The 22,553-nt window shown below is 54.3% G+C and overlaps 1 protein-coding gene across 4 annotated transcripts; it reads left to right on the plus strand.

Moving 5' to 3' along the window:
- On the plus strand, positions 1–22,256 carry C1QTNF1 (C1q and TNF related 1). Of its 4 annotated transcripts, none has more exons than XM_066236330.1 (4): positions 1–200; positions 16,746–16,908; positions 19,454–19,593; positions 20,152–22,256. In XM_066236330.1, the coding sequence occupies exons 2-4, from the start codon at positions 16,760–16,762 to the stop codon at positions 20,700–20,702; spliced, it is 840 nt and encodes a 279-aa protein (XP_066092427.1). In that variant the 5' UTR covers positions 1–200; positions 16,746–16,759; the 3' UTR covers positions 20,703–22,256. The 4 variants fall into 4 exon arrangements, with proteins under 4 accessions (XP_066092427.1, XP_066092428.1, XP_066092426.1 ...); XM_066236331.1 differs by having other exon boundaries at positions 16,749–16,908; XM_066236329.1 differs by lacking the exon at positions 1–200 and adding an exon at positions 1,204–1,668 and having other exon boundaries at positions 16,749–16,908.
- Positions 22,257–22,553: the final 297 nt, after the last annotated feature.

Raw genomic sequence — 22,553 nt, forward strand, 5'->3', positions numbered from 1 at the left:
ACTTGGTTTCCTAATCTTGCCAGAGAGTCCATGAACTTCTCCAGGCCACTCAGGACTAGGAGCATTTCTCCCTTTCCTTCCATGGTGGGGGGTTAGCTGCTGGGCCTCTGCAGAGTGGCCGCTGGACTCTCACTGGCTCCGCCGGCCAGAACTCACCCTCTTCTTCCGTCTCCACATTCTCAGCTTGTCCTGGTGTAAAGGTATGCCTGGTGGATGGCAGGCAGGCACCTCCCCCGCTTTTAATTTCTTCCAGGCAGACATGTGGGGAGCAGAGGCAGGGAGGATAGTCCAAGGGGAGGTGGGATGGGGGGAGTGCATCCTAAGTCAGCATCCTGGGTTCCACATCTTCTGTCCGTGTGTAGCCAGAGAGAGAGAAGCTCTGGGTAGAGTGATGAGGAAACAGGAAGGGCAGGTTATGAAATCTGAGAATGTTGGAGAAGATGTGGGAGCTAGGGTCCAGGAACAAGCAGAAAAGATACAAGACTGTTACCACAGCTGAGTGCTGCTTCTCTGGCCAGATTCTATCTCTTCTCATTATGTGATAAGATTCCAGAGTCCAGAACAAGCTGATCTGGCTCAGAGTTCGGGGCTGGAGACCAGCTTGATGTTGGGAGTGGGGGTGGGGGGCAGGGAGTTCCCAGAAAACCCAGGGCAGCACTGGGGCTGTGAGGGAGAGCCAAGGGACACGCTCAGAAAGAACTTGTGTCTAAAACGGGCAAAATGTCTGATTCACATTTCAAAGCATGAGACAGACATGCCACAGTCCCTCCCGGCACTGTCCTCGCCCACCCTGACCTCGGGAAAATCTGCTTCCCCTAGTTAGGGGCTCCCAACTTCTGGATCTGAGCAGAGCAACAGACCATTCCCGTCCAAAAATGTGCATGCTTCTACACACGTGCACATGTGCAATTCTGCATTCCACTCTGGGAGCTCACAGGTTTCTCCAAACCTGTCTGTGGTCCCCAGACCTCAGGTGGAGGCCCTGATTGAAGGCATATCTCAGGTCTGCCACCAGGTCTGCCACCAGGTCTGGAGACTTGATCCCTCCCAGTTGGCTACAGTTGATCCATCACTGAGCTCCTTGAATCCCAACCCCCTCAGCCAAGCAGGCAACTTGGGCTCACCAACCCTCCTTGTCCTGGGCTGCCAGCCGCTCCCACACCAGGGCAGACTTCCAGACACTTAGAGTAGCCACCCCAGGCCCAGTCTGGGCTGGCTCTCAGGGGCAGGGGCGTGAGGGGGAGGGCAGAGCGCCTCCCCTGCCCGCGGGCGCACACACAGTTAATGCTTGGAGCTGCTGTTTGGATTGAAACGCTCTGGGAGCCTCGGAGGCTCGCGACTGCTCACATCTGGCTGGGTTCCGCTCTTGATGCGTCGGTCTCACTCTCCTGGGCTCTTCCTTTACTTTCGAGAAACCCCGTTTCCGCTTCTGGCCAGAGAGACCTCAGAGCCAAGGAGGACAAGGTGCCCAGGGACTGGCTGCTGCCCTCACTGGCCTCCCCTTCTCTGTGCCTTCTCCCCGGAAGACTTTTTCCTTCTTCCCGGCTCTCTCCTTCAACAAGTCTGTTCTTCCCCCGACCTGGGCCGGCATAGGCTCTGCCGCGGGGAGATGCTCTGAGAGGCGGTGCTGGGAGTGCCCAGAGGCCGCAGGGAGGACACCGACTGGAGGTAGGTGGCTGGGCTGGGACTCAGCCTGGCTAGACCCAGCGCTGCCGGCTCCTTCTTGTGGCTGCAGCGTGGGTGCCAGGGCAGAGAAGAGTGGACACCTTAGCTGCCCACAGGGAGGCAGGCAGGCAGAGGCGGGTGGGAGGAACACAGTAGGAGGGGCCCCGGTGGCAGTTGTGGCAAAGGGGCAGAAAGACTGGGAGCAGCGGAAAGGTCCTGGTGCCCGTTCTTGCTACTCACTTTCCTGGTAGGAGGGAGGGCTGGCCTCCGCGCCCCTCTGCGACTCTGGAGCAGGGGCTCCGTGGAAGATAGATGCTGTCAGGAATGATGGGACCTCTCCCTGTGTTTTGTGGGGTGTTTATCATGCTTCCCTCCTCTCTGGCGCTTTTCTGAGGTCATGGAAATGAAAGGAATGGTGCCCAAGTCCCTTCTGCACCTGTGGGGAGTCCCCCACCCCCGAACCGCCTGGACCACCTGACAGCCAGATTTGTCCAGCCCTGACTGTGGTCAGCCCTGACCCCACACAGAACAGGAAATGCTGACTTGGGTGTTGGTGTTCTTGAAGGGGTTCTAGCCTGGATAGGGAGAAATAATGTCCCTTTCCTGGGAACCCTCCCAGGCTGCTGCCTGCACTGCGGAGAGTGGCCACTGGTCCCGGAGCTGCCCTCCAGCCTCTGTGAGTCTCTCCGGCATTGCCAGCGTGAGTTGTGCACCTCACCTGTCCTGGGCACCTACATCATGTTTGCCCCACTGTGTTGATTCTTGGGCAGCTCCTGTGTCTTTTGTGGACCCCCACGGGCAGTGGGCACTCGCAGCCCTCCTGGTCCACTGGAAGGGAGAGGGAGCTGCTTCCCTGGGGCTGTTCCTGTCTCTCTGGCTCAGCTTCTGAGAATGGAGGCAGTTGGGCACACTTGGAGGTTTGAACATGAGGAGTGTACTGAGAAACTGAATTTTCTCAACTTCTTGCTAAGTCCCGGGTCCCTGGGGGAGGATGTGTGGTCCTCAGAGGCTGCTAGGCCTTTGCTTTTTATAGTGCAGGAAAGCTTGCAGCCCGCCCATGTGCAAGGTCACAGACACACTTGACTGTTGTGTGTGTGCTCCGTGGAGAGGCCTGCTGTGGCGGGGAAGTTCATTCTTCCTGAGGCCTGCTCAGCGTCTCTGCTGATGGGAGAGGAGGGAGAAGATGCAGGTGGGGGGGCATGATGGGGAACAGGACTGAATTGTCCCCTCTGCTCCTTCCTCCCCACTCTCTCCCTCCTGACCTGAGAGCTGAATGGACAAGAGGAGATTAGGGATGACCCAACAACAAAAACGACGACAACAACAACAGCCATAAAAATAAAAGCAGTGATGGTGCGTGTTACCTGGGCAAGCAGGCCCAGAGTGAGCATCAGTTCTCAGCCATTCTACCATGGCACTGTCGCCTTGAGAAGCCCAGACAGGTGCGTGCCTTGCCCAGAGGCAGCAGATGAGAACCAGAGGCTGTAACTCACGTCTCAGTGCCCAGAGAAAGGGTATGATTGGTTCAAAGACTCACAGCTCTCCACTCTGAGACTGGAACCCCGAGCTTCTCATTTCCAAATTTCCACTTCCCAGCTGCCCACCGAGAAAGTGCCCCAGGGCAGAAAGGACAGCCAGGTTCTGCTTCCCAGAGACCCTTGCCCTCTCTTGCTCTCTTTCTTCCTTTTCCAACCATAAGTCTCTTGTGCTGCCAGAGAAGGTGCTCCCTGTACACAGCATGTCAGGGAGACAGAAAGTTGGCATGGGAGGTCTTGGGTGGGCTCCATACAGCCAGAGGGTGCTTCCCTCTCTCTGGGGCAGGTGCCACCAGGCAGCAAGGGGCACCTCACAAGTGGAGAGTTGAGAACGCTGACGTGGCCCCCAGGAAGGCACTGGCTCCTCCTTCCTGAGACGTCACCTCCCTATTCAGGGAACCAGCACAGCATAATTTTTTTAGAACATGCTTCTTTCTGTTGTTCTTTCTGGTGCCTTTCGCCCTCCCTCAACCCCCCCCCCCTCCAGCTGTAATTAGCATGACTCACAAACCAAATATTCTGGCATTGAGCTTCACCCATCAAAACAAAGATGAAAAGAATTTCGTAGATACAGTGGTGCTGCTGGGCGTCCTCCCTGGACTTGAGCTTGTCATTGTGTTTTTGTCATCAGAGGCTGGTGGCTTATGTGGGTCCCTGTTACTGGGACTGGGGGTGGCTGAGGCTCCGGGGCCTTTGGGGAAGGATAGGGGTGACCACTTGCAAAAGAAAGGAAGGCTGGACAGGTTCCAGGTCCCCAGCTCCACTGACCGCCTCAGGTACCTCTGCCTGCCAACCCACAGGGGAGAGAAATGGGTGTTTTGGTAGCAGTCTCGCTTCCTGACTGGAGAATCCAGAGATATTTAATTGGGGGGTGGGTGGCTGTTGGGCAGATAAAATGTATTATGCTCACTTTGTTAAAGATAACAGGAGGAGGCCGTCGCCCAGGTGATATTAATGTGTGTTGAGAATCCTTTAGCCTGGGGCTTGGTTTTGGGATTAAGCCTATCCTACCCTTTTTGATGTAGGGCAGTACAATCCTATCATGCCTCAGAGGGTGATTTTGTATTAGAGACTTCCCTGTTTTGTATATTGGATTAAGGGTTTGGATTTCTACACTATAAAATGGGGACGGAATGAGAGTTTGGCCTCTTGGTTCCTGGGATGATTAGCATGAGAGAGTAGAGCCAGCAGCGGAAGGAGGCCACGTGGAGGAGGCCAGGAGAAGCAGCTAAGATGGCGGAGTGCTGAGTGAGATGCCAGTTTGTGTAGAGTTTGTATCTGGGATAAGGAAGGAGATGGGGAACAGAGGAGAATAAGTCTGGTGAGCTAGAAACCTTTGATTCTAGGAAACTCGGATAAGTCAGTAGCTTTGTGAGCACTGGATGTGACTGGGTTTTGGAGCCCAGTGTGTATTTTTACTTGCCCGCCGGGTACAAACTAGAATTAAAGACTATGGCCCACCAGTTTGTGGCTCCGTTGTTTCTTTTACCGACTGTCCGAATCCAATGCGAACCTGCATGGGCCGGGCTGCTGTGATAGTGGCCGTGGCCGTGCCTTCTGGCTTTACAGTGGCCTTTCACAGCAATTCATCTTGGTGGTGTAACTACCACGTGGGCTGGGGGTTATTAATTTTTTCCTGTTTTTACCTGCTGAAATATGACTTCTCTGGAACTGAAATGAGACAAAGCAGCTCCCTGGACAAGACCTCCCACCTCTCACATGGTGTGAGGAAATTCTCTGTCCACTCAGAGGACAGTATGGACAAGACCTGTCACAGCCTGAACAGGGCGCTTCACCTCCCTGCCCCTCCCTGGGGCAGCTTCAAGGGCCAGTCCCATGAGGTCCGGGATTTGGGACTCTCGGGAGCCTGCTGGGTCTTTGCTGGGTCCTTGGCCTGTCAGGGCCAGTACTGCAGTCTAGAGTCACAGACAAGCAGAGGCTGGGCACACCGGCTCCTTCCCTCCTCCTCATGCCCCACAGCGAAACTTCTGGGGTGCAGCCTATGTCCTCTGATTCTTACCTTCTTGGCCTGGGGCGGGTTCAGTGGTGTAAGTAGCAGTGTGAGCCCTTTGGGGACATCTTTACCTCTGCGTCCTCATCAAGGTTGCACTGAGAGATACCTGTGAGACGGGAGACACAAGTGGCTGTTGGCACCATGTGAGGGCTCATTCTCACTCACTACCGCTTTCCAGAACTGGGCACTGAAGGTGCTCACCCCACCAGGGTGTGTTCCTGGCCTGCCCTGGAGGTTTCTGGAGTCAACCCCTTCACAGTTGTGAGCAGGACTGGCACAGTCTAACTGGGATGTCCCGCTGGGTCCAGGATAGCTGTTGGACGGTGTTGGCCAGGCTGGGCCTCAGTGTCTGACTGTCTTCTTGGCTCCTGTATGGATTTTTCTTGAAAAAAGGGCAGAGCTGCACAGGGGAGTGAGGACAGGGAGCATGGGAGGGAGGTGGACAGGCGGGTGGGCCTTGGGGGAGGGGGCGTCAGGGAATGAAGTGCTTGGTGCCCTGTTCTGGGTCCAGGGTTGCTGCTGACCACTGGTAAAACAAAACAAAACACTATGCCAGTGGAATGCCCCAGACTCTTTCCCTCGGTTTGCACCTGCACCCCCAGTGGGGCCATCTGTTCCCAGTCGCCCCCTGCCCTGGGGACCAGGGAAAGAAAAGGACGGCATCTGGAAACGCTGTCAATCCTGGTGGATTGGCAGGCAGGAGCAGTTGGACTGGGCTGGCCCTGCAATGCTGCCCTGTGGGTCTGGGCTGGTCTTTGGGCTAAGAACTGCGCTATGTTTGGAGATATTTGGACCCTTTGTGAAGAGTCAAGTGGGAGCTGGTGAGAGATGAGTGGATTGTGGTGGGTGGGGGTGCTTATGGGGATTTTGGGTCTTCAGGCATCAGGTCTGCCCTCCCCTATGGAGGTATAGTTATGAGTCTCGGGGAGAGGAGACTCTAAGAATGGCACCTGCAGGTGGACGGAGCCAGGCCGGGAAGTTGGGGAGATGGGCTAGAGTTCGATGCCCACCCCTCTTTCTGTTCTTTTCCAGCTCCTGCAGTCCCCTGCTTCCTGTCCCTTCTCTGTAGGCACCCCTGCTAGGGGTTCACCCAGGCAGACCCCCAGGTCATACTCCAATCAGCTTCTACCCACCAGAGGACACTGGAGGGGGGAGAGGGAACAAAACCATCTCCACCTTTGCATGACCTGGTCCTCCTGTCTTCCTCCTCCCTTCACCCATGCTGGTTTCTACCCATCCTGCAAAAGCAGTGCACGCCCTAAACATGTACACCAGTGGTCATGCTGCCCACGCCCTAAACGTGTACGCCAGTGGCCATGCTGCCCACGCCCTAAACGTGTACGCCAGTGGTCATGCTGCCCACGCCCTAAACGTGTACGCCAGTGGTCATGCTGCCCACGCCCTAAACGTGTACGCCAGTGGTCATGCTGCCCACGCCCTAAACGTGTACCCCAGTGGTCATGCTGCCCACGCCCTAAACGTGTACGCCAGTGGCCATGCTGCCCACGCCCTAAACGTGTACGCCAATGGTCATGCTGCCCACGCCCCATACATTGTGAGGGACCTCTTTCCTGGTTGGTGCTGTGCCTACATCCAAAGGAATTAAACTCCAATGATGGGATTTAAGATGCTAGCAGGCTGGCATCCCTAGAGAAATCTCAGCGCCTGGCAGAGATAAAGCACTCAGTAACCTGCTGAGTGAATGAATGAATGAATACATGAACACAAGGGCCCAGCTGGTAGTAGGCTCCTCAGAGCCAAATGTGCAACTGCTGTTCCAGGTGGAACCATGTGGGCTAAGCTGCTGGACACTGGGCAGTGGGGAGCTGCTGGACCTCAGGTTGGCTGGATGAGCCTGTCTCTCTGCCATCTTTCTGGAACCCCTTAACATGATGTCTCAGATATTCCTGGGTTTCACCTGAGCTTCAGCCCTCCCCCCATTGTGGACCTGGGGTGAGGGGCTCCTTCACTCTGAGTCCATTTGCTCACCTGAGAAGTCAAAGTGCTTCACAGTGTAAATGAGACAGTGTGCCCAGAGCCTGGCACCTTGTGGACACTTAATCAGGGCAGGAAGGTTTGTTAGAAGGACCCTCTGACAGATGATGGGGCAGCTCTAGGGTTGTTAACCCGTGTGGCCATTGTGCAGAATTCCTAATGAGTGGCTCAAAGGTCGTCTCATGGCCACAGGCAACTTCTTCCAGCAGCAGGTGCCACTACTGAGTGGCGTGTCAAGGACAGAATGAATGCCCCTGCTCCTAGAAGGCATGTTATCTCCAGCTGGCCTGATTCTAGCACAGTTAGGCATCCATCCCTGCCCTCACCCATGTCCGCAGCATCCCCAAGGCTTCTGCTCTCAAGTGAGGGCTGCTCGCCTGCCCCCGTGTCCTGGCACCCAGCCCTTGGCCCGTATGGAGCACACACTCAACAAACATGTGCGTGAGAATGTGGGACCTCGGTGCTGGGTCAGTTTCTATCCCACACGGTCCCACCTTGAGCCACAAAGTTTTGCCTCAGTGTCTCAAAGCCCTTCCTCCGTCCTGCCATTCTCTGTGTAGAGTCAAATTCCCTGGAATAAACAAAGTGCTCCCTTAAGTCCCAGGGTGGGGCTTATTTGACATTTTTCTAAGTGGAAAATAATGTGGATTTGATGAGAAAAAACATGCAGCTGTTATAGTGAAACCCAGAGAAGCCCAAGCAAGCATATGGCCAACACCCGTGTTTTCATCACTCAGAGACGGCTGCTGCTAGTGGCCAGGTGGGTGGCCTTCAGGTCCCTGTGGCTGAGTATGTGCGTGTGGGTGTGTATGTGCCTATGTGTGTTTGCAACCTGGGTTTTCATTCATCGCCACTTACAAACGCCCCTCCATGTCGGTAAATCGTTATCTGTTTACAGGGGCCATGAATGAGTGCTGCTGGCAGACTGCCCCCCAGTGGCCCCCAGCATCATTTACTTATGTATTGAAGTGCCTGTCCTGGTTCACAGCTATCTGCCCCCTCCCTGTTACACTGCATTGGCCACAGACAGTAGTGGAAGGTGTGTGTGGCTGCCGCCTGGATCCCCACCTGGATTTCAGTCTCTTGTTGTCATTGGGAGGCACCCTGATTGATTGAATTAGGCAATTTCTGCAGGATATTGAGGTGTAAACCTGGCTAATGGAGGCCGTGAGCTGCACCTGTTTCTGAAGCATTAGATCTTCTGAGTGTGGGAAAGAAGAGCATTTGAAGAGAAGATGGCTAGATGGCTACACCACCAGGGTTTCGTGTTCCTGTGACACTGAAGAGTGTGCCCTGCTTCACTCTGCCCCAAGCCACCCCACCCTGAGTTAGGGAGAGATTTGCACACACTGGCTGGAGGCTGTAGCAAAATGTGTGTGGTCCTGAAGTCCTCTCAGATGGCAGTTCTACTGTTGGCGCATGTCTGAGAGGTGATGTGGGGGTCAACCAGTCCTGAGAGCCAGATGGCATCACAGGAGATCCAGCTCACATTCATGAGGAGTTCCTGTCCGTGAGACAGCTAGATGAAGAAGCCAACTATCCCAGATCTGCCTAACATGGATGCTGCAGAGGGGACTTCCTGGAGGAGGTGGCATTGGGCTGGTGTCTGAAGAACATCCATGGAGGAGGTGGTAGGAGAAGGAGACGAGCCCCCATGACTTGTGTTGGGGACTTCGAGCGGCTCCAGATGGCTGGAGTGAAGCTCATATACACAGGGTGTGTGGTGGGATGACGGGACCAGAGGTAAAGCAAGAGCCAGATGGGAAAGCGCGTGGTTCAGAAGTTCCCTTTATTTCTGTGGGACTCCTGATAAGCCAAGGGTGGAGATTTGCTCTGCAGCTCTGAAAGCCGCCACTAGAGAGCACTGGTGAGTGGCACCGACTTTCTTTAGCAGGAAGCCACAGGAGGAGCAGCTATGGGGCACTGGGGGAGAATACAGGGAGTGAACCGGGGTTCGAGGGTCTGTGACAGAGTGGAGAGATGTTGAAAAGATAGTGGGGTATCTGGGTCTAGCCCACAGCTAGCTGCCAAGTAGAACTTTCTGCAGACAGGGAATGTGCTCTGCACCGGGCTGTCCTGGAGGGTAGCCACTTACAGCGTACTTGTGGGGTTGAGCATGTCTTCCTTTTGTACTTTTTAATGAATTTAATCAGCCTCCACTGTGGCGACTGTTTTGGAGAGCACAGACCTGGAGCTCAGCAGACAGTCTGGGGTGGGGACAAAGATTAGGGAGCTATTGGTTGAAGCCATCGTGTAGTAAGTGACCAGCAGAAAGGCTGTTGGGGGTGAGCAGCGGAGCTAAGTGCCGTCTCTAAGGGTCTATGGTGGAGTCGGGGCGGGAGCAGCCATGGTTACCATCGGCAGCCACTCCACAGCTCTCAAGTGAGGTGGACCCGGGGCGGGAGCAGCCATGGTTACCATCGGCAGCCACTCCACAGCTAGCAAGTGAGGAAGGAGGAATGGGCGGGGCATGGAGAGACGTCAGTGCGCTCAGCCAAAGCAGTCTGGGCCGGACCAGGCGGTGGGACTGACTGGACGCTGAGCTGAGTTCTATTCTTGACCTAGAAGCCCGTAGGCATGGCATGAAGCTTTCTTTTGCCAAGCGTCCCCTGGAGATTCCTGCAAAGTGTGGAAGTGAGGTGATGTCCAGGGATGTCAGTGCCACTGTGGAAGGATGGCGGGGAGAGTGGGGCACAGGCCTCGGAATCCCAGGCTCTTCCCTCCCTGTGTTGGGGGTGGTCAGCTCCTGAGGGTGTCTCACTGCTGGGAAGTAGGCCGAGGGGCAGGCCACCTGCAGAGCGGGCTCACGAGCAGAGCGGCCTGGGTTGGTCTGTCACAGGCTTTTCTCTCTCAAATGGTTCTCAAAGCAGTGGCCAGCTCGCTGCCCAAGGCCCTACAGCTGAGAGGTGATCTGAGGACAGTGCCCCAGTCAAGGAAATCTTTGTTTGTGCTGGGCTGGCCAGGTGCCTTGGGAGGCCTGACGCCTGCAGCCCACATGGGTCCCCCTGTTTGCAGAGCCTGCTCAGGAACTTCGACTGCTTTCACTCTCTGCACCAGGTGAGCCATTCCAAGCAATTAGATGCCCCCAGAGAGGATGGAGATGTTTTAATATGAGGGGGGTGGAGCCTTCTCCTCTTCCCTTTGCTGTTTTGTCCCAAGCCAGATCTTGTTCTTCTGTGGGGAAAGAAACCACTTACTTACCACTGGACAGCCCCAACTCCATCCCTGGCCATGGACCTTGGGGGTAAACAAATAAATGCCCTCATGCCTTAAAAAGTGAACCCTCCTTCTCTAAGCCAGAGAGCGACTTCTTGGAAAAAGCAAAAGAGGGAGAGCCAGTGCGTAAGGTGGAGCCAGGACACTCACGCCTCTTGGGAAAGCCACTGTTCACCTCCAGTTGAGCTGAGTCCTTTCATGAGGGATCCCATTCCCCCACTGCCGCTCCTTCTGCAAGATTGAGGGGAGAGCAGGGGAGGGTCTGAGACCAGCTCTGGGGCTGTCCAATCTCAAAAGGAAAATGAGATGCGAAAATGGGCTTCTAGAATTGGTAACGAATGTTGTTCATCAACGGGAAGTCATGCTGCCTCCCACCTGCTCATCACCAGATTTTGGTCAGTTGACAGTAAGTGTGATGAATGGCTTCTGGAGAAGCAAACCCTGGTGGTCATCAGAGCCAGAGGGACACCCCAACATAGCACCTTCTCCTTCCCAGGCACCCCAGAGTCTGATCTGAATCCAGGAGACCTCCTATGGGGACTGGAGAACTCTGAGCATCTGTCTCCGCAGGGGCATTCCAGCCAGCAGATGTCAGAGCAGAGAAGGCAGCCTGGGGCTTCCCCCTGGTTGAGAGGATACTGGGGAGGAGGAGGGGGCAGGAGCAGGAGCTGGTTAAGGGATGGCTGATGCCTCATGTAGAAACAATGAAGGACTGAGGCTGACCTAAATTGCATCCCTGACCTAGAAGATGTGAGGTGTGGGAGGAGGTCCTATCTGATGCCAAGCTTCCTCGGCAGATGCAGGTGGAATTTGAGAGTGATGTCTAGGCTGTAGAAAAGCCAGACAAAGGTATTATTTGTCTTGGGTGGACAGGGTCTGGGACACAGCCAGAGCTCCTGGAAAGCGTGAACTATAGGCCAGGGGTAGAGAGGAGACGAGATCTTCAAGGGGGATTAAAGAGGGCCGGTGGCTGATTCAGTGTGGCGGGTGCAGGAGAGGAAGGAGCCTAAATGACTCCCAGATTTCTGTCTGCTCTTTGTTTGTAGCTCTGATTTACTCCCCCTCTGGCTTCGTTTTGTTGCAACAGAGCTGTCCAGTGCAGCTCTACGGTGAGCAAAATGTTCTATTCTGTGCAGTCCAACAGCATGGTAGCTACCAGCTATGTGCCACTATCAAGAGCTTAGATGTGGCTAGTATAACTGAAGAACTGAATTTTTAATTTAAAAAAAAATCTGTTTACAGTGAAATAACCACACGTGGCTCATAGCCATTGCACAGGACAGGGCGGTCTAGTGTTTCTACCCACTTACCTTCTGAGTCAACTCTGCCATCCTGCCTCAAGCTGTAACTGGGGGCATGTCTGTTTCCTTCGCTGGACCGTAATTTTTGCAAGTTTATGGTCACGTTGCCATCTCCCTGGCCCCTGCACAAGCTGTGCAAAGCATGGGCATTCAGTAAGCCATGCCTGGGGGGGATTTTTCTGCCGAGAACACGTTCTTGAGCTGCAAGGGCAGTTCGACTTGTCTTTGTAAACTGTTGCTCATCCATGGAGACCCTAGTTCTTCTCTCTCTTGGAATAGCTGGCCACCTGATGAGACTAAGGAAGAGGGAAAGCCATGTTTATAAAATGCTTTCGTCAAGAGCCACTGGGCTGGGTGTGGTGTCAAGACCCAGTGCAAACACGTGGTGCCTGAGCTCCAGAAGGTTACTGCGCAAACTGGGCGGCATGACAATGTGGAGCTGAGTGGGACCACAAAGGGTGGGGCCCCTTTTCTTTTCTTTTCTTTTCTTTTGAGAGTGAGAAAGAGGAGAGGGGGATAGACAGGGGCAGACAGACAGAAAGGGAGAGAGGTATGAAGCATCAGTTCTTCATTGCAGCACCTTAGTTGTTCATTTATTTTTTTTATTTATTCATTTTTAGAGAGGAGAGAGAGAGGGAGAGAGAGAGACAGAGAGGGAGAGAGAAGAGAGAGAGAAGGGGAGGAGCTGGAAGCATCAACTCCTATATGTGCCTTGACCAGGCAAGCCCAGGGTTTCGAACCGGCAACCTCAGCATTTCCAGGTCGACGGTTTTCCACTGCGCCACCACAGGTCAGGCCACCTTAGTTGTTCATTGATGCTTTCTCACATATTGCTTGACCAGGGGCTCCAGCCGAGCCAGTGACCCCTTGCTCAAGCCAGCGACCTTGGCCTTTAAGCCAGCGATATTTGGGCTCAAGCCAGCCACCTTGGGCTTTAAGCCAGTGACATTTGGGCTCAAGCCAGTGACCAGGGGGTCATGTCTATGATCTCATGCTCAACCCATTGACCCCATTGCTCAAGCTGGTGAGCTTGCGCTCAAGCCGGCAACCTCGGGGTTTCAAACCTGGGTCTTCAGTGTCCCATGCTGACACTCTATGCACTGCTCCACTGCCTGGTCAGGAGGTAGGACCCATTTTCAACAGAAGGGAACTTGGATGTGTCTGTGAAACTTGTCTCCTTAAAAGCTGCATCCCAGGTCCATCCAGGTGTGGGAAGGGATAAAAATCATCAATGAAGAAGCAACCTCGGGCTTCCTGCCTTCCTCCAGATCTTGCAGTTGGCTCAGCTGGCCCTATTGCCCGCTCTCTTCCTGTAAAAGGGGTGGGAATTCTTTCTTGTTGGGAGACAGGAAGCTGGAGGCTGATAAAGAGAATGGGGGAGAGGAGGGTTGAAGAGCTGCAGGTCTGAGTGGCAAGGTGGTGAGAAGAAAAAGATTCATGGGATTGCTGTAAAATTTGGCAAACGGACTTCTTCCCAGTGTTTGGGAGAGGCAAGTCCAGAACTTGAGTCATGTTGGAATTGACCTCAGATGCCTTGACCACAGGCAGCCCGGAGGCTGGACCCTGTGGGCCTGGAGGCTTCGTGAGGCACTTCTGGGACCCGTCCCCTCTGCCGAGTGCAACGCATTCTCTGAGCTGTCTTCCTGGGAGCAAACGGCTCTCTCTGTTGGGGTGTCAGTCAGAAGACATGGCTCAGAGTGGGCTGCAGCCAAGGCTGGTTAGATGTTGGGCAATCCTGTGACCATGTGTATATAATATAAGGTCACCATGCTGACTTTGCTGCCTGACTCAGTAAAATGGTTTTGAAGCTTTTTCTGAAGAGGGAAAGGCTTTGCTCTAGGTTTGCTTTGGCAGCTAAAGAGGAGCCTCTGTGGTCCTTACTGTTCGCCTGGTACCTCTACCTCTGTGCTGAGCCCCTGCACGTGGCCACCCCGCTGACCCCATCACCCCCAAGCGAGTCACACCCTGGTCTCTGTTGGTCCCCAGCTCCTCTGATCGAGGTTCAGAAAACCCTTTTCCTTGCCAGAAAGAGACATACCAACAGGCAAAGTGGTGCTCCTCCTGGGGGCAGAGCCCTGATCCTCACCAGGGGGGAATGTTTGCCTCCTGAGGGACATTTGGAACACTGGAGACATTTCTGGGCATCCCAGCTGGGGTTGGGGGTATGCTGATGGAAGCTAGTGGGTGGAGTCCAGGGATGCAGCTAAACATCCCACGATGCGCAGGACAGCTGCCCACAACAATAAATGACCCTGTCCTATAGGTTGATGTGCTGAAGTCAAGAAATCCTGGGGAGAGTGGGACCCAAGGTAGCCTTTCACCTTCTTTTGTTGTTTCCCAGCTTTTCCAAGATGAATTATTTTGGATTCCAAAAAAAAAGGTTTAAAGAAAGGCAAATCTCTTTTCCTTAAGTTAGGCAAACTTCTCATTTCAAAGAAAGAAAAAAAAAGATCAATTATGAAGGCGCCAAGGAAAAACAGGAAATACAGAAATAGGGACATCAAATCCAGAGAGTTGGACTCGACATACACTGGGGGGGGGGGGGTAGCGTCAGGTTCAGGGTGGTGCAGGCGGCTGGCTGGTCCCGGAGGTACACGGCCGCGTCCCAGGCCCAGAGCGCGCACTGCAGGCTGTGTGGAGCCTCGCAGGCCGAGCAAAACTGCAGAATGAGACAACCTGGAAAAACGAACATGAGAAGGAGGAGGGAGAGGTTTGCCAGTCGAGAGTCTGGGAAGGCTTCAGGAGGCACATGAGGGTCTTGAAGACCAGGTCTGATTTTGATGTCATCTGAGGAGAGCCTGTCGAGTTCAGATAGCCACCCCCCCCCCCAGCACTTAAAAATTGGGCAATCTTAGGCTAATCAGCTTTTCTTTGCCTCCAATCCTTCATTTGTAAATTTGGTGTGATAACGATTGAATATTATCTCCCTAGTGGAGTCACTGCAGGTTCATCTGAGGTCTGTGATGAGGTAAAAATGATTACTGGGATGTGTTCCCAGGCCAAACCCTAACAGATGGGGCTGTGGGGGCACTGAATGGTGCCCGCTTGCCCAGCACAGTGCCTGGTACCCGTGGTTGTTGGGCCCATTAGCCAGGTCACTGAGAGAAAGGAAGAGGGGACAGGGCAGCAAGCACCTGGACTAATGCCAGCTGTTTGGGGGTGTGGCTGGACCCTGATTCTCAAAGACCAGCAACACTGGCAGCGCCTGAGGCTTTTTTGAAAATACAGGCACTCATGGCCCTGCCCCAAACCCACTGAAGCAGAAACTACATTTTAAGACTTCCCAGGTGATATGTGCATGTGAAAATTTGAGAAGCAGGGAGCCCGAGCACCGGATGAGGGGTGCTGTGTTATGCGGCTGAAGAGTGGGGACATGCTGGGGAGGGGTGGGCGTGCCCCCCCAGGAGCCGAGAAATGATGGGGAGGTAGTTAGGTATATAGGCAGATTAGATTTTAACACGTACTTTATAAGATAACATATATCTGTTCACTCTCCTTGGCCAGTGGGAGGAGGTAGTGAAGATTTTGGGTGGCGGCTGGTCCAAGCTGTCTCAGTCTGGCAAGGTCTCTGGGCGTTGAGGCTTGGTTGGCAGAGAACTTGGAGGCGGGGGGGGGGGGGGACGGGACAGCTAATCCCCTGCAGTGGGTGGGTGGTGGAGTAGTGCGGAGGTGTGGGTGACAGGGAAGAAGGGGGTTCCTAGGAGTGCAGCCTCCCTGGCTCTGAGTCATCACATCTGCCTTTTCTGTCCCAGGCTCTGGTCCCTGCTCTCTGCCTCCCCATGTCCTCTTGACTTGGTACAGGGTCTCTTCATGCAGAGTAAAGCACGTGGCCCACAAGTCAGCCCAGTGGGGAGGGTCATGCTCTCACCACCAGCAGGACTTTACACAGAGGGGTGTTTAAATGAAGCCCGCAGCTTCCCAGGTGTGTGAAAGGAGCGCTCATTTGGGCACTCACCGACACAGAAAGCAATCATCTCTGTGTTTTAGTTTCCCTAAACATAAAAGAGCAGTTGAAGGAAAGGTCGACCCTGGCCAGATAGCTTGGTTAGAACATTGTTCTGAAGTGCAGAGGTTGCTAGTTCGATCCTCGGTCAGGACACATACAGGAGCAGATATTCCTGTCTCTTTCCTGCTCTCTCCCTTACCCTCTCTAAAATCAAGAAAATAAACATAAAAAAAAAAAAAAAAAAAAAAAAGGAAAGGTCAGACTGTGGCCCAGCTTTCCTGCCTGTCTCAGTCACCACCTGACCCCACTACTAACATGGCAGGGGACTCCCGTTTTTTCTCACAGATCCTCCGAAGTGTTTAATTGTGGACAGGGGCGGGTGAGGACTGACCATAGTTACCCTTAACTAAATGCCAGTGGGATGTTTTGTCTGTTTTAAAGCCCAAACTCTGTTCCCTTATGGGCTCACTGGGGACCCCCAATAGACATCTCTTTCTGGAATGAGAAGGGTCCTGTCCAGGGCTTTGCCAAGAGCACTGTGAGTGAGAGAGATGGGGTTGGCCTCCATGGACGATGACCACCCGCTGGTCCTGACATCCTCCCTAAATTACAGTAGATGCTTTAGGACACTTACTGGAGCGCCCCCTGGTGGCCACAGAGCGATGTGTTGCCACCTCGGCAGGGCTGAGACTACAGGCATGGGCTATGTGCACATGGATTATATGAGTGGGCAATGAAAGTACATGTAAGTGTGTTGAGTGTGTGTGCATGCATGTGCAAGGTGTGAAGATGTTAGCATGTGTGCATGTGTGAGTGCATAAGTATGTGCATGTATGTGCACCTGTGAGTGTGCTTACGTGTGAGTGTGCACTGAGGCTTGTGAGAGTGTATGTGTGTGTTGAGTGTGTGAATGTGAGTGTGTGTGCTGCATGTGTGAGTGTGAGACAGCATATGTGTGGTCACTTTCCCAATAGGGCTGTGGCTGGGGCACTTCCTGGCTTCGTGGGTCTTGCTTCTCGCCTGTTTCCCTGTGGAACCTCCCAACCGGCCCTCTTCCCATGTGTCTCTCCCAGCAGGGCGCGGCGGGATGACGGGCTCCCGTGGTCTGGGACTCATGCTGGCCTGCCTGCTGCTTGCCTTCACCTGTGGTCCAGTGCTGGGCCGCCTGCTACCTGGTGAGCAGGAACAGCAGGAGCTGGAGGGGACCGAGGAGCCGCTGCTGGGCCACACTGAGAGGTGAGGCTGCAGATGTGGGTGCAGGTTTGCATGCAGGTGAGGCTCCAGGAGCTTCGGATTGACTGGGCTGAGTCTGGGGTTCCAGCACCCAGGTGGCCTGCTCCGCTCCAGATGTAAGGGAACTGTATTGAGGCTGAAGAGCCATCCTAGTGGAAGCTGGGCCTGGAGGACAGATGAACCATTTCTCTTCCCAGTGACCCAAGCACCTTATCAGAGCTGAGAATAGGAACGGCCCCATTCCAACCCCACAGAAATGCAGGGCTGGGTGGGGCTTTGCAGCCACATTTTTAACCAGCAAACCCCACCTAGCCCCTGTGCCTTTCCAGTCTTTTTTTTTTTTTTTTTTTTACAGAAAGAGGGATAGACAGGGACAGACAGACAGGAACGGAGAGATGAGAAGCATCAATCATTAGTTTTTCGTTGCAGGTTGCAACATCTTAGTTGTTCATTGATTACTTTCTCATATGTGCCTTGACCTTATATGTGCCTTCAGTAGACTGAGTAACCCCTTGCTCGAGCCAGCAAACTTGGGCTCAAGCTGGTGAGCTTTGCTCAAACCAGATGAGCTCACGCTCAAGGTGGCCACCTCGGGGTCTCGAACCTCGATCTTCCACATCCCAGTCGGACGCTCTATCCACTGCGCCACCGCCTGGTCAGGCTCCAGTCTTGTTTTGTCTTGTCATAAGATCTGCTGGAGTTCTAGGAAGTAAAAGCAGGGACAGTGTGGGACCCAGAGCTGGTCCCTACGACCCTGACCATTGGAGGGAGGACTGCTGATACCTGGAGACAGAAGCAGCAGCTTTCTTGGAAGTTCTGAACTTTTTCCAAAGGGCATTGTCTCCACGCTCATGACCTTCAATGACACAGATTTCAGGCTAATTGGGATGTTTTGTAGGGATACACAAAGTGTTTAGAATTACTCATGAAACAGTCATGAGGTCCTAGATGCCCAGGTGACAGCCTGATACCGGCTTTCAGTTTGTTCATCATTTTGAGCACTGGACTGACTTGATACCCAAGGCCTTGGACTGTCTTTAGAGTACAGTGTGTCTTTAGAGCATAGCACTTGAGCAAAGCAACACCCCTCCCCTCCTCTTCCCTGTCCCTTCTTCTTTTTCATTCAACAAACGTTGATCGAGTGTCTATCGTTGGTCTGGCAACCCGCTAGGCACTGGGACAAACACATGAATGACACTGTCCCTGGCCTCCAGGAACTCTGAGGCTGTGGAGGACAGACCCAATGCAGTGACTGGGGGGCGCTGGGGGAGACTAAGCAGAAGGTGATTGTGTCTTTAGGACATGTGGGGACCTCCCAGGTGCAGGAGGGGGGGTCACCCTGAGGCTAGGATGGTGTACATGAAGGCATGGCTGTGTGGTGTCTGGCAGCCAAGGGCTCCCAGCTGAGTAGAGGATTGAGGACAGGAGGGTGGACATTGGGAGGAGAGATTGATTTGGTGGGGAGAGCTCTGTCCCAAAGCCCACCTACAGAGGAGTCATGGAGAGGTTTAGATCTGAGGGAGTTCTAGAAAGAACAGAGGAGAGCAGAGAGGAGGATGAGTTGTCACAAAGGGTGGTCTACAAGAGATAAGGAGGACTCGGGCCCAGTCCTGAAGGCACTGGAGGCGGGGGGGCTCAGACCCTCGTGATCCTCAGAGGATAGTGGTGAGGCCAAGGAAGCATCTAAAATGAGGCTGAGAGTCCCATTCCGGAGGAGTAATGATGCTCAGAAGATGGTTTGGAAAGAAAAGATTCTAGGGATGGTACCACAGCGACAGGCCATCAGCTTTAGACACATCACATGGTGGATGGAGCTTGTGGAATCTCTGGGTAGAGACTTGTGGCAAGAGTTGGAGGCAGAGGCCCATCTGGGAGTCCAGGGCTTGTGGATGGCTGAATTTAGAGCATATAGAACCATTTCCCAGATTGTCTGGGATTTGAAGCAGGATTGAAGTTGGTCCCGTCACTGCAGAGGGGTAAGCGACAGTACACTGCAGTGCTGCATATTGCCACAAGGTGGCAGCATGGGGCTGTCACCGTTCACTCTGCCGAGGAGCCAAGTCTTCAAATGCCCGGCTGGAAACATTAGTCTCCAGCTGCTGCTGCTCAAAGGGACCCCAAAAACCTAGTCTAACCCTCTCATTTACAGTGATTCAGGTTGATATAGCATCCTCTAGAATCATAAATGCATGAAGGGGATGGCCAGTCACAGCTCATCACACGGTGTCCAAAGACCTCCTACACAGAGGCAGATTTCTCCCAAGCAGCCTGTCTTGCAAAGCCCCCAAACTATTGCTGTTTTTGTTGTTATTGTTTCCATGACAATAAACTTCTATTAACAGAAGGCAGGGGGCTCTTTCCCAAGTCTCACTGAGGGTCCCAAAATTCACCAAGAGTCAGTGGGTCTCTGTTGGCAAAGCTCACACAGTCTCACAGGTCCGGACAAACAAGGAGGCTGGTCAGGGACACCAGACCCTCTGGCAGCAGAGAGAGGTGTCCCTGGCTCTGAATGCTCACGACTTTCACTGTGACATCTTTATTCCTTTAGGGCTGAAGAAAAGCATGAAAACTACAGCCCCAGGCAGGGCGAGAAGCCCCCAGCTTCCCGGTGCTATCGCTGCTGTGCCCCCGGTGCCTCTGTGCACCCCGCTGTCCCAGTGCCACAGATCAATATCACCATCCTGAAAGGTCAGGGCGCTGCAGATCCAAGCAAAAGGACCTTCCCCTGGGGGGCTGGGCTGCTCAGTCCAGACAGGGTGGAGGGACCAGGATGGCTCCCCTGGCACAGGAAGTGGAGGCCGGCTGTCATCAGAAGGGAGGGGGAGGAAATTCCATCTCTGAGGTTCTTGGCCCCTTTCCAGGAGGAGAGATGGGACCTCCTCCATCTGCGTTCAGACTGCAGTCCTCTGGGCTCTGTGTTTTGAGGCCTGGCATTGCCCCCTCCCCCAGCCATCCACACGCCTGAGCCCCGCACACAACAGACATGCCTGCATGGCCTTGCAGAATCAGAGAAGATATGCGGCCGGGCCCCAGTGGCCTGGGCCAGCCAACAGCTGCAGTCCATTTGTGTTGAGTGAGCCACAGCCTGGACCCAGCGCCTGTTGCGTTTGGACAAACCCATATGTTCCTTTGTCTTTGCCAGGACTTTCCAGAAGGAAAAAATAATTCTTGCTTCTGGATTAAAACAGAATCATCTTTGAGGATGGGTCTGCTTGCTTGACGCTTGTGTTTTTCTGTCCCTTTTAGGTGAGAAGGGGGACCGGGGACACCGGGGCATGCAAGGGAAATATGGCAAAACAGGTTCAGCAGGCGCCCGGGGCCACATGGGGCCCAAAGGGCAGAAAGGTTCCATGGGGGCCCCCGGAGACCGTTGCAAGAACTACTACGCCGCCTTCTCAGTGGGCCGGAAGAAGCCCCTCCACAGCAACGACTACTACCAGACAGTCATCTTTGACACGGAGTTTGTGAACCTCTACAGCCACTTCAACATGTTCACGGGCAAGTTCTACTGCTACGTGCCCGGCATCTACTTTTTCAGCCTCAATGTGCACACCTGGAACCAGAAGGAGACGTACCTGCACATCATGAAGAACGGGGAGGAGGTGGTGATCCTGTATGCCCAGGTGAGCGACCGCAGCATCATGCAGAGCCAGAGCCTGATGTTGGAGCTGCAGGACCAGGACGAGGTGTGGGTGCGCCTCTTCAAGGGCGAGCGTGAGAATGCCATCTTCAGTGATGAGTTTGACACCTACATCACCTTCAGCGGCTACCTGGTCAAGCACGCCACTGAGCCCTAGCTGTCGCCGGCCTCCTGCTGCGCAGCCAGAGGTGGACTTCCTGTTCTCCCCCTTCCCCGCTCCTGCCCCACCAGACCCCTGAGGTCCAGCACCAGGCCAGCTCCCATCAGCTCTTTTCCCGATCTGGGTTACCCTGGCCCCCACATCCCCAGCTTTGGTACTTGACACGAGGCCCTTCACAGGAAAGGAGGGAGAAACAGCTGTGTGGTCCTGGTCTCACTGTCTCTGGAGATGAAATCACAGGGCAGGTGCCCGAGAATGGCCAGGCCTCCAGCTCCCCTCTGTGGACATATCCTTAACTAACCCCTGCATAGTGCCCCGTGACACAGCAGGATGTCCCAGAGTAAGACATCCTTCCACCTGACGCTTGAAATAATTACATGAATTCCAAAAGCCAAGATGAGTACAGTGACCACGGGGAAAGGAAGTTGTCACTGTGGCCTTTCCATAGCCGGAGGCCCATTTTCTCGTGAGGTTTCAGGAGGCTCCTTTTAATGGGAGACTGAAAGTAAACCTCATCTGGCTTAATTCTTCTAGGCAATGTATGAACCTTCTTGTGAGACAGCTGGACTGATATCTAGGTCTTGTGGACATTCCCTGTGGCCTTGTCTGAGGGCTCAGGGGTCTTTCTGAGCCACCACAGGGAGGGGGGTCGGGCTGGGGAAGCAAATGTCAACTCCCCAGAGTGACGACCAAGCCCTTGCCCTCTGTGCTGGGAAAAGCAGCCTGCTCATTGGAACCCACAGGCCCCTGACAGCAGCTGGAGACCTCAGGGTCCCTGATATTTCTGGGGGAAGCAAAGCTCAGTGCCACCCAGGCAGAGCCATTGATCCTGCCCCCTTGACCTTGGGCAGGGCCTCCATGCTGCCATCCTGGCATCAGCTTCTCTCAGACAGCCCCCCCCCCCCAGAGGCAGCAGGCCTGATGCTGTGGCAGCCGTCATAGTTAGACAATGTTCCTACAACCCCTGACGGCACCTGGTCTCAGGTTCCTGCTTCCCGGAGGGTTTGGCATTCAGCCCCTGGGCACCCTCCCCAGGCCCCTTGGCCAGCAGCCTAACACCATGCAGGAGCAGAAGAAAGGAGAGGCTGAAGGGGCTGGAAGGTCCCCTCTGCCTATCCCAGAGCTTCTGCAGGACTCAGGCCCGGACACCAGGGGAGAAGGCATGTCTTACCATGGGGGTCAGACCCCTCTCTGAGGTGGATGAGGGCTGCCAGCACGGGCGCTCTGGCCTGCGGCCAACTTGGGCCTGGCAGCCCTTTCTGCCTCTGATGAATGACCAGGGCTGGGCCACTTCCTACCTGTGTGGGCCCTAAGCCCTCCAGGAGGCTTTCCTCCCACCACCTAGTAAGCCTTGGTCTTGACCGAGGCCTCTGCCCTCCCTGGGTCAGGCCACAGGGTCTGGGGTCCACACACCCCTCCCTCTGAAGGACTTCTGCTGGTCAGAGGTTCAAATCCGTGTTTCCACAGGCGTGTCACCCAGCAGGGCGCCCGCTGCTGCTTCCTGCTGTCCTGGAGCTTTCTCAGACAACATTAAACTTGGAATCATGTGTTTCAGCCTAATGGTTTTAGTCTGGTCATTGAACCTCTCTCTCCCCACCCCGAACCCCACCTAGGGGACAGGGGAACCCTGTGGGCACAGGCTGGCCCCTGAACTGCCTCTTATCTCACTGGGTGTGTTTCATAGGCTCGGTGGAAGCAGCCCCATTGGACACCCTGTGCTAGGAGGAGTCTTCTGGGCAGGAAGGGGGCAGGACTAGGACAATGGTATTTGTTTCCTGGGGTGGCCATGACAAACCCCACCAGCTTGATAGCTTAAAACAATACAGATTCTCTCCTGGTTCTGGGGCT

The sequence above is a fragment of the Saccopteryx bilineata genome, chromosome 6 (genome assembly GCF_036850765.1).
Source record: "Saccopteryx bilineata isolate mSacBil1 chromosome 6, mSacBil1_pri_phased_curated, whole genome shotgun sequence".
NCBI classification, from domain to species: Eukaryota; Metazoa; Chordata; class Mammalia; order Chiroptera; family Emballonuridae; genus Saccopteryx; species Saccopteryx bilineata.

Coding starts and splice junctions, on each gene's coding strand:
- C1QTNF1 (XM_066236330.1), top strand. CDS start 16,760: ATGACGGGCTCCCGTGGTCTGGGACTCATGCTGGCCTGCCTGCTGCTT. Junction 16,909..19,453: donor CTGCTGGGCCACACTGAGAG/GTGAGGCTGCAG, acceptor TTATTCCTTTAG/GGCTGAAGAAAAGCATGAAA. Junction 19,594..20,151: donor CAATATCACCATCCTGAAAG/GTCAGGGCGCTG, acceptor TGTCCCTTTTAG/GTGAGAAGGGGGACCGGGGA.